We start from the raw sequence: 18,752 nt of genomic DNA, 5'->3' as shown, positions 1-18,752 counted from the left end.
AGTACAAACTGCTCTTGGATTCTGTCATCATTTACTCATTCCAGGCCAGGTTTCCTAGGTAATACAGAATGTGTTTTCTAAGGAAGGCAAAGGGAGTTCAATAAGGTACCAACTTACAGATGAGCCAGGGAAGATGTCTTTGGCTGCAAGTAACAAACTGTTCTTGAATATATTCAAACAATAAAATGCCTGTGACTCTGCTTCCAAGACTATAGCAAAAAGCCTAGACAATCAACTTATACATAGAGAGAGGTTTCTTTTGCGTCACAGTTTTGGAAGATGAAGTGCATGATTGATGGGCCTTGTTTGCTGGCCTGTGGCCAGGCGGCACATCATGCCTGGAAGCATGTAGTGGAATGGGCTGCTCATGTGAAGCCAGAGGGAAAGCAAACAGAAAGGAGGAGACCCACAGTTCACATTCCCTTTGAGGACACAGCATTGATGGCCGGAGAACTCCCACTAGGCACCAGCTCCAGCAAGGCCAAGTTCAGGCCCAAGCCTCCAAAATGTGGGTCTTTGAGAGATATTTAAATAGGAACACTGACAACCCTCAACCCTGGTGCTTATCCTTACGAGGCTGGTTTCTATAAATTCAGACTTGGAAGGGCCCATTTTGTGACTCAGACTGTTAAAGGTCTTTCCCAAAGCACACAGTAAATTAGCAGCACAGCCAAGGTCAGTGTTTCTTGACTTTCAGTGAAGAACATCTTCTCTCATTGTTGATGCTCGAGACTTAAAAGCTGCTGAGAGCCCTTTGAAACTGGTCACTTTTGCAATTAGCAGCTCTTTGGGATGCATTTATTTTGTTTGTTCAGCCAGCTAGACAGTCTGTGGTGTTTGTGTTTCCACTACAACAAAAACCTTCCAAAGGCCTTGTTCTTGCTGGTGATAGCATCGGCCAGAGCCACGGGTCAGTTCCTCCTCACTGCAAACTTGATGTAAAGTTTGTGTTTTCAGCATCTCTTTTGCGTCATCTTTGGGCATTTTCTTATTCTGTCCCCATTCACTCTCTTCGTTCTAATTAGATTCTGAGGGTACCATATCCTTTCTGTGCCCACTCCTTACCTTATTTATATAGGCTGTCATCTCCAGTGTTCTTCCTATGTCCTGTCTAGTTGTGGCCATCATGGTGTTCTAAGTCCCCACACTGGGGCTTGGAGTTATTTTGTTAACTAATGTCTCAAGTGTGATTCAAATGAATGATTACAATGTTGTGATATGGTCTATTATGAGCCTCCTGGTTTTACAGTCCACAGAGAACTGCCTCTTTTATTGCCCCCAGTACCTTATTAACATGTGATTTATGGCCAGCCACCACCATAAATACTTGTAGTATACTTTGTTTTTCTTCATTTCTAGGACAAGATGTTGCTAAATATGAAAAGCGTCTTATGGATGTGCTCAACCTTATTAGTAACCCACGCACTACATAAAGGTAAGTAGAGTAACACTTTTGCTATTAATATGTGAAAAAACACTGGGGAATGGAATTATAATATGGGATCACTACGATGAAGAATCATTTTTAAAAAATCTATGCATTGTTTAAGATTTTCACTTAAAGTATTACTGAGTGTAGTGTATTTTGATAAGTCAAACAGACCAAACTAACAAACTTGTGAGTGAACCTTTCACTAACTTCTTAGATCACTTGTTTTTGTTTGTTCCTATGTTTGTTCTTGTTGTTTTGTTTCTTTTGAGACAGTGTCTCATTATGTAGTCCAGCTAGCCTCAAATTGGTAGTTTTCCTCCCCAAGCCTTACAAATGCTAGGTTACTAATACGTGTTACCATGTCTGGCCCCCGAGTTGAACAATGTAAAAAGGCTCTCTTAGAGGACTGAGAATATTTAGAATTCTAATTTCTTCTGAACTACTTTTTAAAGACTTTCTTATACGGAAAAGAAAATTAAATCTGGGAGTCTAGAATTTGAATTTAGGGAAGTTAAAAACTGTTGCCAGCAAGCATTTGTGAGCACCTCCCTTTGTCTTTGTTTCTAGACAGGTAATGGCAAGTAGGTGCGCATGCGCTGCCTTTCTTAGCTCTACCTGTCATACGTATTCAGTGCGGATTCTATCATTTTACCTTTAGTGCAATCAAAGAGACACAATGAGGAATTTGACGAGTCTATGTCAAGCTTCACTGACTGATCTGTTTCAGTGCTTTGTGTGCTCGGCATGCCTGGCTCCTACTTCTGCACACCCATGCTCCAGACTTTCTGAGATAGTCTGTCCATCCACAAAAAACTTTTGCCTTTCCTCCTTCCCATATGTGATTCCTATTGCTTGCCACTTCCTCTGTGGGGTTCTCTTTAGTTATTATATTTTAATTCATTCTTCAGGACTGAAGGTTTAAGCATCTCTCCATCTGTCCGTTTATCCATCCATCCCCCATGCCCCTTACCCATCCACCCATCTATCTACCCATCCATCCATCCATCCGTCCGTCCGTCCATCCGTCCATCCATCCATCCGTCCATCCGTCCGTCCATCCATCCATTTACCAATCCATCCTTCCATCCGCTGACATTCTTCTTGAATTCCTTCTTTGTATCAGGTATTACTCTAGGTGTCCGGGGATATATCAGTGGATATTGTGGATTTTGTTTTCATTAAACTTAAAATTTATATGAGCTGGAAATAAACAAACAAGTAATCATCCTAGATTTTTCTGATGATGAAAATAAAGTGCAATGGCATCCTAGAGAATGGCTTCGGTTCAGGGAAGTAGGTCAGGTCTCTTTGAGAAAGTAACATGTGAGCTGAAATAAGAATGAAAAGTCGCCAGCCTGCTAAGATCTGCAGTAAAGTTAAAAAGATAAACTTGTGTGAGCAACAGGAAACTCACTCTTGTTGGACAGTAGTGATCAAAAGCAAAGTAGGAGATATAGGCAGAGAGATAAGCAGAGATCAGCTTATATAAATAGAAGCAGCGCCAGTCACGTAGACAGGATTCACTGGGAGCTGGAAGCTATTTTAAGTGCTTAACATTGGTTAACCAAAACATCCATTACCCATGTGCTATAAAGAGGAAGCTGAAGTGCCAAGAAGAACAATTGCTTCCCACATCCAGTAAGTATCAGAGGGAGGGGCTGAAGGAGGCAAGCCATGAAGAAATAGCCCTCACCATTTTCTTAACTACTCATCTATCTGGGGCAGTACAGGTTATCAGAAGACAAGATTGTATTCTGTGTGCACTAACACACACTAAAGAGTTTCAGTCCACAGAGGACACGTAGCATTAAATTCTTTAAACCCTTTGTTGTTCTGTAAAGACTGGATTATAGGAGGACAGAAGTGGCGGCGTGGAATTAATTTGGATGATTATTGTGGCAGTCTGGACACTGATCTCCTAACTTACTTCAGGTGGTGGCCATGAAGATGGGAGTCCAGGGTCCAGTATCTGTTAATTCACCCCAAACCATCTTCTTAGATGTTTCCAGGAAGTAGATCAAGAGACTGGAGAGGAAAGACTAACAGTACCCAGTGAAGACAGGGGGTGTAGAGAGGATCGGGACAAGTTTGGGTGGCTAATAATGGAAGAGGAAACACAGTGACCGTCACAAGACGTCCCTCATTTGACATAGAGACTCACAGAGGGAAAACAAAACAATGAGTGGTTTATTTCCTCCATAGAATTAGCAATCATTAACAGCTAACGACACCAGCAATCACTGCATTTGAGGCCCCATTCTTTATAATACACATAATCAATTTTTAGCTAACTTAGGGGATATTTAGTTCTTTCCTAGGAGGGGCAGGAGCAAAAAGTGTAAAAGTTTAAGATCCAGATAAAACACATTTCCCCAGTACATCGTGGGACAGGCAGCAGTAACTTGCTGAGCCAACAGGGGTATCTATGTCTGCCCTGGTAGGACACAGGTCCTAAAGGCCAGTGGCTCAGGTTAAGGAGCACCATGTCATACTGATTTGTTGGCTTTGGCACTTTTCTTTAACAATGCCTATTGCATTGGAAACCATCTTAGTTACTGAAAATGTACCCACTTATTTTAATATTCCTCTAATAATACAAACTAGAGTACGGGGTTGTGAGGTCATGAATTGAACAAGAACATAATGAATCCCACCTTCTCAATCTGATGTTTGTCTGGTGCCCTTTCTCTCTGCACAGACAGAATTTACACCCTTCTTACTGTGCAAAGTCTGTGCACAGAATGAGGAGTCACTGATCATTCATTACATAGTGCTTTCTCCCTTACGGTGCTCATGTAGACCACAAACCATCTGTGGGAACAGTAAACACTGATTTTGTCAGGATACATTTTTATTAGATTCAGACAAGTTCCTGCAGGTAGCAGATTTTTTTTAAATGTGCATACTTTATCTGCATTATACTTCAGACTACGAAGATAACTCTTAAAATATTTAGATGTAATTAAGTTGGTTCTTGTGACCCAGTGAATTAATACCCAAGTCTTAATACTCAAAAGTTTTGACCACACATCTTTTTGTTAATCTTATTCTAAAGATTCAATTTGATGTAATCTTATATTCATTTTGAGCAAAGGTTTTAATATCTGTGTGTTTAGCCAGAATAGTACATAGCCCTTGGAACAGTGCCTTTTGTCTGAATGTGCCCTTCATTACAGCAGTAGCAATTAACCCAGATTCTATATAGTCCATATTTCAGGAAGTTCTCTACGTCATAGGGTGGCTGAACCCTATGTCTTCCCCTATGCTTTTATAATTGCAAAAAAATGTAATTTAGAAATAGATATTAAGGAATTAGAGATCATCTGTCCTACACTATTATAAAATTATTTGTTTTTCTATTAAAAACAAACCCCAGTAATGTTACTATATTTTATTTGTGTTAAGTGGTTCTTTAGGCTGCAAAATGTGAACTCCTAGAACATGCAATAAGTGTAAATTAAATTTTTAGACACAGAATTCACAAGTCTTAGAATCCCTGCTCTTGACAGATAAATAAATAACAAATAAAACTGAAATGCTTCATCCCTTTAGGTGATTCTAAATTGAGGGAATGTGAACCAGTAGCGGTCACTTTTAGCATGTCTCCTACAGACTTGATGGATGTATGAAAGAGACCATGAAACTACTAAAAGGTGTCTAGAGAGTGAGACAAAATGAAGGCTGCTTGTGTGAATGAAGTTAGGGGCAGGGGAGGAAGTTAATAAATGCCAATGCTAAAAATTGTTTGGTTAGATATTATGAGGTCCGTGCTCCGGCTCAGGTGAGTTGCCAGCCAGCCAGGGGCTTGCCACTTCCTCTCAAGGGGCATCTTCACCAAGAAATTGGGTTCATTTCAAAGAGTGAACGCTAAGTTAGAGGCTTTATTTTCTAAGCCATGAAAATGAGACTGTTGCCTTGCTATTACATTGCAAAAAAAAAAAAAACCTAAGGAGTATCTTAAAGAGTAACTTAGTGCAGCCAATAGGTCATTTCATTTTTAATTAATTTTGTTAAGTATTCTGTGAACAAGCCATTCATATATATGAATAGAATGTTGAGCTAGTCCTGAAAGTAACAATCATTATAATTTTGGAATAAATGAGTGATTTTATCATAAATACACAAGACATAGTACTGTATTCATCATATTTGGGGGAGGAGGAGACAGAGTGTCCCTGTGCAGCCCAGACAAGCCTGGAATTTTCTATGTAGCACAGGCTAGTCGCCAGCTAATGGAGAATCACCTACCCTGATGCCTTAAATCCTGGGATTGTCAGCATGAGCTGCTGTGCCCACTTCAGGCCCATCTTCTTTAATTTTTTTTTTTTTTTTGGCGATAGAATTTCCTTTTTTTAAAGGGAATAATATCTTCCTGCAATTTTGAAAATGACTCAGCAGACTGATAAGGGTCCAGTGGGCTGTATCATTGCCGGTGTGTGTCTACATGGGGACACATATTTCTCTGATGACTGGCATGATGCTAAAAAACAAAACCAAAAACATCCTTTTAGTAGCTACAAGTCACAGTGTCACTTGATTTGGGGGCAGCTCTTTACTTTCGGCTGTCATTTCATGAAGTGAGCATTGCTTTGCAAGAACAAGAATTTGTAGCCTTTCTAACACCTGGCTTAGCTTTGGGAGTGGAAGCCGGGAAGTGAAGGAGGCTTGGGGTGAGGGGGATGGATTCCAGGAAGGGCGAAAGGATGTTTTCTTTTGCATGCAGTGGTGTTAAATTGTAACCAGTGTACCCTCTGTCACTAAATGTTTAAGAGCTTAAACAGAAATGAGTATGTTAGGCGGGCTAGGTGAACAGAAGCTGGTCTTCCGGCCCAGGGATAATGAAAGGCAGTGTGTCTCTGCAAAGTGATTGCAGCTGGAGTCAGAAGGCACGAGCCTCTGGCTGAAGGAGGGACCCAGGAGGGCTCTTCAGACGTTAGACTTGCTCTCGCTCATCTCAGGAAGTACTGTGTGGAATTCTTCTTTCATTTTTTTTTTTTTTAATTTTCACTAAGGTAATGTGGTAGTTACCTTAAATGATTCTCATCTCTGACCTGTTAGTGGAACAAGTTCAGGCTGGCCTTGGAAATTTGCCTGCCTCAATTGCTGGGCTGAAGAGGGCCCTTAAAATAGGAGCCTTGCCCTTTCTCGAGTCTTCTCAAGTACCATTTGAAAATTCTCACTTTGTCTTAAAATGTTAATTTTTTCATTATATTTTCCTAAAGTAATATATTTGACAGTTATCTGAAATGGTTTTTCTCCTCTGATCTATAAACGTAAGTGTTTCCCCCTTTCAACTGCTTTTCTTAACACTAGTCTTGCTTTTTTGAGAGAAAGAAGGGGGGAAAAGGGAGGGAGAGAGGGAGGATTGATTTTTTTCATTGTGGTCTAGACTAGACTGGAACTTAGAGCAATGTCCCTGTCTCATTTTCCTGAGTACTAGGATTATAGGCACAAGTACCCACCACCCTAGCTTGATCTCACAGTCTGGGGTGCTGTGTTCTAGCCTGCCCTGTTCTTTTCTGCCCTTAATTTTTCGCTTGTGCTTGCCTTAGTCTTCCTTTTTTTTCATGTTAAATACCGAGTGACAAATGCTTTCAAACAAGCCCTGTGTTTCGGTGTGCAAAGGTGAACATCATTAATCCGCATCATTGTTATAAAGCATTATCGAAGTTCCGTGCCATTTTCTTTATAGAAATCATTCTCAGGTTTCCGCACACTCAAGACGTAATGGAAGCTCTCGAACTGTTGCCTGTCCATTCACACATTCAATAGACTAGGCTTCAGCTTTTCAGGACTACTCATCTGATATTTTGTCTTTCCTCCAGCAAAAACGGAGGAAGGCCCCCCGGTGAAAGGCTCTCTGTCTGGAAAAGTGAGTTTACCTTGTCATTTTTCCACCATGCCCACCTTGCCGCCCAATTACAACACGAGTGAATTTCTCCGAATCAAATGGTCCAAGATGGAAGTGGACAAAAACGGAAAAGACCTAAAGGAGACTACTGTCCTGGTGGCCCAAGATGGCAATATCAAGATCGGTCAGGACTACAAAGGGCGAGTGTCAGTGCTCACGCACCCTGAGGACGTGGGTGATGCCTCCCTCACCATGGTCAAACTCCGTGCCAGTGATGCAGGCGTCTACCGCTGTGATGTCATGTATGGGATTGAAGACACTCAGGACACCATGCCACTGACTGTGGATGGTAAGGCTTTCAGATTTGTAAGAAAGTTGTAGCATGAGACCCAGGAAAGAAGTGTGGGCCAGTACTCAAGGATGTCTATTATTCAGGATATGAACAAGTGGAAAACGCATCAATCCAAGAATCTTTGCTTTTCCCTGAAACCAAACTTACTCATTAAGAAAAGGTACCTTTTTGTGAAGCAGCTTTATTGATTGAGTCTAGTAATGTACAATATACTGGAAATAATGAAAACCTCAAGATATAGTACATAGTTCTTCAATTATTATTTTAGTGCTGAGACCTACCGGTGATTGCATCAGAATACTATAAAAACTATTCTACATTTTAATTTTGGTGTTATATATGTTGTCTTAGTTACTTTTCTATTGCCATGACAAAAACACCTTGATCAAGGCAACTTAAAAAAAGACAATGTTTGATTTAGGGCTCACAGTTAGTTACAAAGGGTTATGACCATCAGGGCAAAGACCACAGGCCAATAGGCCAGCAGCATGGTGCTGGAACTAAAGCTGGGAGCTTACCTCCTTATCTTTAAGCAGGAGGCAGGGAGCTAACTGGGAACGGCATGGGCTTTAGAAAGTCAAAGCCCTCCCCCAGAGACACACCTCCTCCTCCAACAGGGCCACACCTCCTGGTCCTTCTCAAACAGGTCTACAAACTAGGCACCAAGACTTCAAACATGAACCTCTAGGGGACATTCTCATTCCAAGTACCACATATGTCTACACATAGATATGTACATATAAAACGTTTCCCTTTTTGGTCTTAATTCTATTAGTGTGATTTTAGGGGGTGCTGAAGTTCAAATGCAAGTTCTTGTGCATGCTAGGCAAGTGCTCAGTCACTAAACTAGAACCTCAGCCTCCTTTCTTTGATCATGAATGAGTGCCGGTGAGTTGGCTCAGCAGAAAGATACTTGCTACCAAGTCTGACAAGCTTAGTTTGATTCCTGGAATCCACACGGTAGAAGGGCATGCGGTTACCCACACCTCCGTGCATATGCACACACAGACACACAAAATAAATGCAAAAAAACGCCTTTGAGTTTAATTTCAAGAAGTATCATTTAAAAGTTACATTGAAAACCTAACCATGATTTATATCATTAATGTCTTACAAAGGCAATCAATATTTGAATTTTCAGTTGGTTCAGAGCAAGAAATCAGAGTAAAAAAATGTAATTTTAACACTAGCTGCTATCCATTAAGTTTGTAATGATACATTTTACCTTCATCCTCCCTGTAATGGTGGGTCATATGTCACTTGAGCTTAAGTTAGAAGACAAAGCAAAGAGAAATTGCTTTAATTGGGCACACACATAATGCCGCAGCTCTTGGAAGCAGACTGTGTTGGCAAGTTATTAAGCAAAACTCTAATACCCAGACATGATGGAACAGATTTTCCTCCAGCTCCCAATTTCCCTATAAAATATTTACCTTTCAGAAATACATAAAAGGAGTTTTATTGAAAACTCTTTCTTGTTTAGCCAAAAGGAAATAATTGGAATTTTAGGTGCAACAAACAAATTCCCTGAGCATCCTTTATCATTAAATTAATCTGTTTCCTGTTGCCCATGTATCCACTAAATCCCTGAGCTCTTCTGATCCCTGAGTTCATCATTGATTTTAGTTTACCTATGATTGTAGCTTCATATACATGTATATGCATAGCTGTATATCACACACATTCATGCTCTAAAATTCTCAGTTTCACAGCTTCTTACATTTTTTTTCATCATTAAAGACAGCAATGGTTTTGCCTCTTGCTGCTCAGAAACAATGAATGTCTTCCACCTAATCTTCTTAGCCCCATGATGTCCTCAGGTGATTCCAACAGTTGCAGACACTTACATATGGATTGACGGTTCCTGCCTTAGGCAAGGAGGCCCTCTGCTCTGTCCCCTCTTAGTACCAATATTTAGCACATGTGGAAGGTTCATAATTCCCAAGATTACTTAAAACTTTAACCACTATAATCCAATTAAAACCCATTCAAGTTCTTATTTAAAGCTTAAAAGTTATTTTAGGGTATTTCTCATGCTTACTAGATGCATGTTGTCTATGTTCTCCCAGACAGTTTTAGAGAGGTCACATGAAGGTAGATTGGCATTTGATGACATTCTGAGACATGAGAGATCAGAAACAGGAAAAGGAATGCTCCTTGCCAGTCAGTCCATCTATGAGTTGTTATGCAGCTCCCTTTGTGTGGGCACTGATAACAGGCTTTATCTGCAAGACAGTCATTCTAGTCCTGCACAGTTCTTTCCTGGCTTGTCTGGAGACAGAGTCACAATATAAAGAATAACATGACAGAGAGGGTCTGATAGCCAGTCTGACTGTGGGAGACAAATCTGTCTACCCCAGGAAATGACTAGGACTCAAGGGGAGTGATTGACAGATAACTTGGAAACCACAATTCATTTCAAACAACAACAAAAAGTGGTCTTGAATACTATGAGTTGATCAAATTTTACTTACAAAATTGGGGTGCCCCCATCTGTATTTTGTGATGACTTCCCTGGCATATCAGTTAGATTCATTTTGAGGAATCAGATTTCCTCCAGTTAAAAATGGATAGCATGTAGAAGTGGGAAGAAAGGATCAAAAGTTCCACACCTTAACTGCTCTTTCTTCACCCTTTGGCACTCTCTTGAGACCTAGAGCACAGTTTCTAATGATTTCCTTAGCAATACATAAAATACAACAAAGTGGAACCTGAGGCAAGCATGCCTTGCTTTTGGGGGGTGTAGAGAACTTTATTTCAGTCCTCTGTTGGCATGAAAACTGTATATTTGTGTTAGTCATACCAAATAAAAAAAATAACACTAGCCAGGTAGTGGGTATGGTGCATATTTGGACAGTGCTTTGTAATCTACCCAACCTTCAGATCAAATAAATGTTAGATCTACTGGGTAAGACAGGAGATTAAGGTTCAGAGAGTGGGACTAGTTTATGAGTAGGGAGCAAAGTGATGACGGAAATAGGCATTGTCAGGAAGACAGCCTGGTGTTTTTCTCTACCTTATCACACTATCTGTGAAAGTAAAGTTAATAATGCTGCATGATTCAAAGACGTAGCATGAGGAGCAGGACCCCTAGATAAGTGGCATTTTTAAGTGCCATCAATCTACAAAAGTTTTGCATCGTAAAAATAAGTAACCATGATAATATTATTAGTTGGCATATTATTTCATTCTGAAGCTTTGCACAATCCAGCGGGGGCTTTAAGCATTGAAACAGTCTGCGGTTTGCTGTCTTTGCAGGAGTCGTATTCCACTACAGGGCAGCGACCAGCAGATACACTCTGAACTTTGCGATGGCTCAACAGGCTTGCTTGGACATTGGGGCAGTGATAGCAACGCCAGAGCAGCTCTTCGCTGCCTATGAAGATGGATTTGAGCAGTGTGATGCAGGGTGGCTGTCCGATCAAACTGTCAGGTAAGAGGCCCGGGCCCCAAAGCTTGTAAGTATGAATTTGCTAGTGACAGTGCCACTTACCTCTCCTTTGCCTCCTCAGATATCCCATAAGGGCTCCCAGAGAAGGCTGCTATGGAGACATGATGGGGAAGGAAGGGGTCAGGACCTATGGATTCCGCTCTCCCCACGAAACCTATGATGTGTATTGTTATGTGGACCATCTGGATGGTAAGACATTTAACCTTCTGTAGCTTCATATGAATTGAGAAAATTAAGAGAAAACCAGAACCCAGAGCATGGACCAAGTCTTCAGGCTTGTTTGCATTCCACACAGCAGTATGTTATTTCCATGACTGTATGATTTTGTGGTAAGATAAGCCAAAATTACAGTGGAAAGAGAGAGAGGGGTGTGTAAATGGTGATGCGGGATGGAAATACCTTGGCCAGTGGCAGATTCTTCACAGCCATGCTGCCTTTTTAGAGGGTTCAGAATAGAAAACTGTAAGGGTGGCACCTATTCGAGGGAGAGCCAGGTAGAAGCCCTGTGGTGACAAGCTGCTGTGACTCCAAGTGAAGATAAACACAACTCCCAACCAAGCAGAACACTATAAACTGGCAAATGAGGTGGTATCAGATTTCTTCCCACATCTCTTTTGTCACATGGATTTCTCCAAAGAGTCATTCATCCAACTAATCCACACATTCAACATGACATAAAGACACCTACTGTTGTAGGTAGCCTGCTAGTTACCAGGGATGTGAAAGCCAGCTTAGATAAAGCCTTTTCTCGTCAAGATGGTATAGTCTGATTCATTCTAGCTCTGCCATTTCTTTCTGCCTGAGTAAAGAGTATTTGCATTCACCAGGGAAAGAGTCTAAAGAGTACCAAGTAGTTTTCCAATAAAAGGCTCAAGGGATGGTATTTACGACTCTAGCGGCGGTGGGACCTTGGAGAATGGAGCCAATAGATGAGGTGGACTAAAGTCTCATGCAATAGTCAGCTTTATTCAGAGCATCAGACATTTTATACTCTGAGGGTTAAGAGGAGCCACATGGGAACAATCACAAAGTGGGTGAGCTGCATGTGGCAAAAACGTATTTTTTCAGAGAGGCATATCAACAAATAACAATAGCCAGTGGTAACAAATAATCTGAAGTAAAGTCATTCCTATCTGATACACCCGGGAGGTGCCCATAAACACATTCCAAAACAATTTCATGTTTTTGAAAAAACTGAAGTCACAAGACTCTTGTCTTGTTTTCTTGGAGTTTTCTCACAAGCACTCAGAATTCTCCTCATACAACTCCATTCTTGGATCATGTTCCAACAGGATAGAAGTTTCTATGACTTTTGAAATGGATTTTCATTTATAGTGACAGGTATCTTAGAAGCCTAAGTATTTAAATAGGTGATATTAAATTGACTTATTCTTGTAATTTTGACTGATATACATTGTTTTATGTGTAAAATGAGGTTAGAGGAGATAGTCCCTCCCAGCATTAAAATTCTGTGATTCTGTTTGTTTGATGTTTTCGTTGTTTCTTTGATCTTTTGAGTTTGGCTATGTTGGCCAGGCTAATCTCATACTGGCGGACTCAAAAGCTCATGCTCTTTGGCCTCTCACATAGCTGGGGGTCAGGTGTGTGTCACTTTGCCAGGCTTTGATTATACAATTCTGTTCACTGAACGAGTAGTTAAAAGATGTGAGAACTAACATATAAGCAGCCCACATTTTCCTTATGCATTGATTAAATGTGCCTTCAAGGGTGCTTTAGCATTCTTGTCAAATGATTTGATACCAGTAAGTATGTTTTCTGAGAAGCCGATGCCAGGGCCAACAGCTCCTGTTTTTGTGTTTGGGCAAAGTGAGACAGAGATATTAGCCAAGCTACTATTGATGCATATAAAATTAGAAGCTTTCTCTTCCTCTTATTTTAACTGCTTTAAATATCTTTAAAATAGTTTTTAATAACAGTTTTTTTTTTAAAATTGGAAATGATTAATTGGAAGATGTCACTCCAGTAAATAGATTTCCTATTGCTACCTCAGTAGGGTGGAGATTTGTATCAAGGTTTTAGCTTAGACTAAAATCTCTCAGGACCATAATGCATCTATATCTATATCTATATCTATATCTATATCTATATCTATATCTATATCTATATCTATATCTATATCTATATCAATGTCTATGTCTATGTCTATGTCTATATCTATGTCTATGTCTATATCTATATCTATATGTCTGTATCTATGTCATCTATCTATCTATCTATCTATCTATCTATCTATCTATCTATCTATCTATCTATCTATCTATCTCTTCTCCAGAGGCCAGAGATAGTTTATGAAAGATATTTGTAAGATCCAATCTCTTGGAAAGAACTTTATCAAATCATATTGATAAAGTGAACATTCAGACACAAATCTTAAGCCAGACTTCTTGATGAAAAGTCAGTCTTGTGCACTCAGGGATCCTGAGTTGTTGGTCTAGTCTCCAATGTCCCTTAAAGGAACTGACTGAGTCCTGCTTTCTAAGATTGTTGACGTTTTGAAAGCCTGGATGGTAGACATCTTCCAGGGATCTCTTAGCCACACTGTACCAGTTGGGAGTTGCCTCTCACCATCTGCAAGTGTCATTTTGGTGTTCGGGAATTAAATTCTGTCAGAGAATAACTCCTGGTGTATTTATCAAACTTACCCCAAGGAAAGATTTATTAGTCTATTCTTTTTTCTTTCTCTTGTTTTCTTTTATTTTTTCTTTCTTTTTTAATAAAACCAGGCTATGTAGCCCTCATTGGCCTCAAACTCACAATCCTTCTGCTTTAGCCTTCCTAGTGCTGGGCTTACAGGCCTGGGTTTGCTATTCTTCATAGGAGTCTCTTCCTCCCTCTGTAATCACTTAGTTCCAAGACAGGTGTTCTATGTGAAGTTTGAGCCTGTCTCAACGTAATTCAACTCTATTGTGTAATGTTACTTGGGATAAATATTTCACATGTTTGATGACTCTAAACTTGTCGTGTGGAATGTAGCATGGCAAAATCAACAGACTTTGAACCATGTTGTTGTGGTACATAAAAGTTGAAAGAGAAAGAGAAGAAAATCAATACAAACAGTATGTCAAACGCTGGTTAAAATCTGTGTCAACAGAGCAACAACGCTTTTGTTTCATAGACGTTTGATGATTCTGGGGACACCCAGCATGTTTAGAATGACATTGCTTCAGAAGCCTGTTCTCCCTTGTGCATTGCCCATAAGAAATTGGGAAAATCCTCAGACACTGCTCTTTTCTCTCACTTTGAAATTGGAGTGGGATAAAGGTTAAATAAACTTTTGTGGCTGGTGATATAGCGGAAGGTCACAATCATTCTTCTAAAGTTGCTCTGGCCTTTAGCTGAATTGAATTGACAAAAATTCATGTGAAAAGTTGATAGCACAAAATTAATTCTCTTTTTCAATTGCTGTTCTAAAAAACAGTAATTTGAAAGTTTGCTATTATGCTCATGAAACATATCTCTATTGGTGCATTCATGGATTTTATCATTTCCACTCATTTTTAATTGTGTTCAGGGAAGCCAAATATATGACAGAGAGTAAAGGCAGTGAAAATTGTAGATCCTGACACTAATTTTTCTCTAAATTTAGTTATTTATCATGAAAGATATTACATTAACAGAATGTTAAACATTTTTTCTTTCTTAATTTAGAATGTCATATGTACATTGACATTTTTCTTAAAAGTTAGCTCATTATATACATTCCAACCAGTCAATTTTCTGACTTTTCTAAAGTGGTATTTATAGCATAGTTTAGCATATGACTATAATATTCAGTTTTGTTTTGAAAAATAACTGAGAAACTATAAAAGGGCATATGTATCAGCTATACCCACTACCCACTAGTGAGTACTTCAACATTAGCTTGTCTTATTAGAAATGTCCTAGACCTTATGATGCTTTGTTAGATATGATTTAGGACAAGAATAATGTTATTAAAAATCAATGGGAACTAGGGTTTAAAATAGGAATGCAGATGTTAACATTCATGAAATAATCATTATTATATGTAATCTCCAGTTTCCTATCAGCTGAATTTTAAAGATGTTGAGATGCCCTTGATGTAGAGCTGAAATGACAAAATGATTCAGAAAAATAGATAAAAGCTTGAGACTCCAGAGGGCCTGGATTTGTGATGAGGTTACACCCCAACAAAGAGATTATAAAATGAATATGCATTTAATATGTAGCCTACGAGGCATTATCACTTAGCAACATCAACTTGAAGAGTACCAGTTGTTGATCTTCTCAGAGAGAATGGCTGACTGGAAGCTCTGGCTTAATGATGGTGCCAACATGGCAAGAAACTAAGCTGCATATTATTGGTTCCAGAATATGTTAAAACTCACAGTTCATATTATGATTTTACGGAATATATGTTACTTTTATGTCCCTGGAAATCTGATAATCATAACTCAAGCCCTGGCCTATGGGGGACCACCAGTACTTAGTAAGGGTGAAGACCATGCTGAAGGCAGACGCAAGAGGCAGCTCACTTCTTCAGCATCAAGAAAAGAAAAGTCAAGCCAGCCATGAGGCTGTCTGCCTTTGATCTCAGCACATGGAGGCAGAGACAGGAAGAGCTCTGGGAGCTTACAGCCAGTCTGGTCTACAGTGTGAGTTCCAGACCAGGCAGGGGTACGTATTAAGACCATTAAAAAAAGAAAGTCAATAAACAAAGTATCTTTGGAGAAATCCCAATATTGAAGGGAAGGTGAGCACGAAATTCCACCCCTAGCTGAGGCACTATTCACATTTGATACCTGCTTTGAGAGGGAGAGTCAGAGCTCCCACATTCCAGGGTAGGCCCCACTCTGAAGAGCAACTAGACAACTCAAACTGTACTCATGGGGGCAGATACGGGAAGAGCTGGGAGGAGAATAAATGTAATTAAAAATATGTTGTACAAAAGTTTTAAAGAATTAATTAAATACCATTTAAAAAGAAACACCTTGGTGCTGTCCTATGCTGCCATTCACTACTTGTCAGGGCATGGGCAAACTTTGAGTCTTTAGGCTTTAAACGGTTACTTTGCAATTTAGAGTATTTACTTTTGAAGCACGGTCCAGAGACTGAATGAGATAATATGTGTAGCTTTTACTACATTGTATGGCACAAAGTTAGTGATTAATAAATCGGAGCTGCTGTATCACTTATGGGGACGAGAGGTTCTCTATTCCCACTGCAGTCAGAGAAGAAAAGCATTTGAAGCCACACCTTCGTGTATCAGCTTCTATAGGGGGCGAATGTTTCTAGCTGTGAAGATTGTTAAATGCTGAAAAAGTCTTTGGAAACTATGAAGTTCCATCCCTAGCGATTTCTTAAAAATAGACTTGCTGTACAGTGTTAAGAGTGCAGCGCTCTGTCAAAGGCAGCTTGAGTCATGGTACTTTGAAGGACAGAGGGATCAACCAGAAACAGAGCATCGTGAAGACAGGATCCTATTGAATGTGATTAACTTAATACCGGAACATTATTGAATAATTAAAAGATAACACTTTGGCAAATAAATGGTTTTCTATTATCCTTCCGAATTCGTTTGAAATAAATCTACTCTGACTAGATAGTGTCTGCCTGTATCACAGCATTCAGGATCATTCTGGCCTCACCTTCTCCACAGAGTCATGTACCTACAGACACATGGCGGTGGTCTTGCCGTTTGGGGGTCTAAATCTTCCTGAAGGTGCTTTGTGAGTTACTGTATTCTCTGCTGAGACTGGCAGAGGGTTAGAAGGTGTGCGTTTCCAGCGGCGGTTATGGCAGAAAACAATTCCCAGATGAGATAGCCAAGAATAAGCTGAAAAGAGTACAATGTGAATATTTCAGCTAAAAATACCTCAAACTTAAAAAAAAAATCAATCCTTTTTAAATGAAAATATTTGTTAGCGTTTCTAATGGTAGCAAGTGCCTGTCAGAAAATAGTTGGCTTTTTTTTGTTTTAAAAGGCTTTATATTTTCTCTGCAGACAAATGGGAGTGTGATGAATGAGGTCAGAGAGCCTCCCTTCCTGGCTGACCCACTAAGTTCCCTTGCAAATGAATCAGTCCTAGGCTTGCCTCCTGACATGACTGATTGCCCCAGAGTTCCTTCTCTTCTAACTGTGGAGACCTGTGTCCTATCTGCTCATGGCCTGTGTTTACTATGCAGCCTTGCCTTTAGGTTTTAACCTCAGCTCCATGAGCTGGCTGCCATTCTGGCTCTCTGGCTTTCACAAAGGCTCCCAGTGTGCTGAGAGACCTCCCCTGTGGACCTTCTCTTTTATCTGTTGTCTCTTTCCTTTATCACCCAGGAACCTTGAATGGACAACGGTGATCACTGTCTGAAAATATTTGCCTTCATTTCTTTCTCTTGTTAGTCTGTGGGTTCCGGGAGGGGTATCACCCATACAAATTCATCTTTCTATCCCTAATATGTTACAGTCACACAGTAGATTCTCCATAGGTTGGACAAATCAGCAAAGTGAACAATTTAATTTCTTATTGTCTCTATGTAAACTGTAATTTACATGTTCTGTGGGATGAATGGAGCCCCAAAATATTTTATAAAAACAAAAGACTAAACAATGAAATGTTAATTTTTAGGTTTGCATGTGTAGTCATAAACGTCTTCCTCGTTTCATACTGTCTTAGTGCTCTATCGCTGTGAAGAGACCCCATGACCATGGCAACTCTTTCAAAGGAAAGCATTTACTTGGGGCTTGCTCCCAGTTTCACAGGTTTAGTCCATTGTTATCATGGTGGGAAGCATGGCAGCATGCAGGCAGACATGGTGCTGGAGGAACTGAGAGTGCTATATCTGAATCCACAGGTAGAAGGAAGAGAGACACCTGGACCGGGCTTGAGATCTTGAACCCCCAAATTCCACCCCCAGTGACACACTTCCTCCAACAAAGCCACACTTGCTCCAACAAAGCCATACCTCCTAATCCCTCTCAAGTAATACCACCCCTTAATGACCACACACTTAAGTATAAGAGCCTGGGGGAGGGGGAGGGCATTCCTATTCAAACCATCACATACACTAACGTTTCCTATTTGTGAATCATCTTGTCATTCACTTTTGGTTTTGCTGCTCACAAACAGTGCCCTCTACAGTTCTTTAGCAGACCTGTTTTATAACCACAAATGCACATTCACCACTCTGACCCTGCCCTTTTTCCTACTAAACATTGTGCTTCATGGGTTTTTTCCACAAGCACAGACTCTGCCTGGTCTTCTAAGCCTCAACAACGTAGGCTGCTGCAGCCTGCTTAGTTTGACTTTTCTTTCTCTACTGTGACTCTGAGTGCATCCCAAGCACTTGGCCCTGGCCCTCTGCAGAGCTTGTGTATGACCACACACACACACACACACACACACACACACACACACACACACACACACACGCTGTGGTGCACTGATTAGCAAAGAGAACACTCCCCCAGCCTGTCTTTCCAACATTCTCTATTACTGGCATTCAAAAGCTAGTGTTTCCAGAATTTCTTGATTGGCTCTTCTGACTCACACTGGGATTTCTTGTAAAATAAATAAACAAACAAACAAACATTCTGCTTTAAAGTTGGTTTCATGACCTTTGTGTTTGTTTTGATTTCTTTTTTTTTTTTCAAATATGATGTTACCAGATTTATTTCTGAAAAAATACTTTAAGC

At 40.1% G+C, this 18,752-nt stretch overlaps 1 protein-coding gene across 4 annotated transcripts in view; it reads left to right on the top strand.

The window, feature by feature from the left end:
* Positions 1-18,752, top strand: part of Vcan (versican) — a 98,553-nt gene that overhangs the window by 9,538 nt on the left and 70,263 nt on the right. For all 4 annotated transcript variants that reach the window (XM_006980466.4, XM_015998969.3, XM_076552037.1 and 1 more), the window contains exons 2-5: positions 1,360-1,435; positions 7,258-7,632; positions 10,894-11,068; positions 11,148-11,275. In XM_006980466.4, coding sequence (XP_006980528.1) covers positions 1,366-1,435; positions 7,258-7,632; positions 10,894-11,068; positions 11,148-11,275 — 748 coding nt within the window. In that variant the 5' untranslated portion in view covers positions 1,360-1,365. The remainder of the gene's footprint in view (positions 1-1,359; positions 1,436-7,257; positions 7,633-10,893; positions 11,069-11,147; positions 11,276-18,752) is intronic.

The sequence above is a fragment of the Peromyscus maniculatus genome, chromosome 15 (assembly GCF_049852395.1).
Source record: "Peromyscus maniculatus bairdii isolate BWxNUB_F1_BW_parent chromosome 15, HU_Pman_BW_mat_3.1, whole genome shotgun sequence".
Lineage (NCBI taxonomy): Eukaryota > Metazoa > Chordata > Mammalia > Rodentia > Cricetidae > Peromyscus > Peromyscus maniculatus.
Note: the sequence above shows the minus strand (reverse complement) of the source record. Positions and strands in the feature narration are given on the sequence as shown.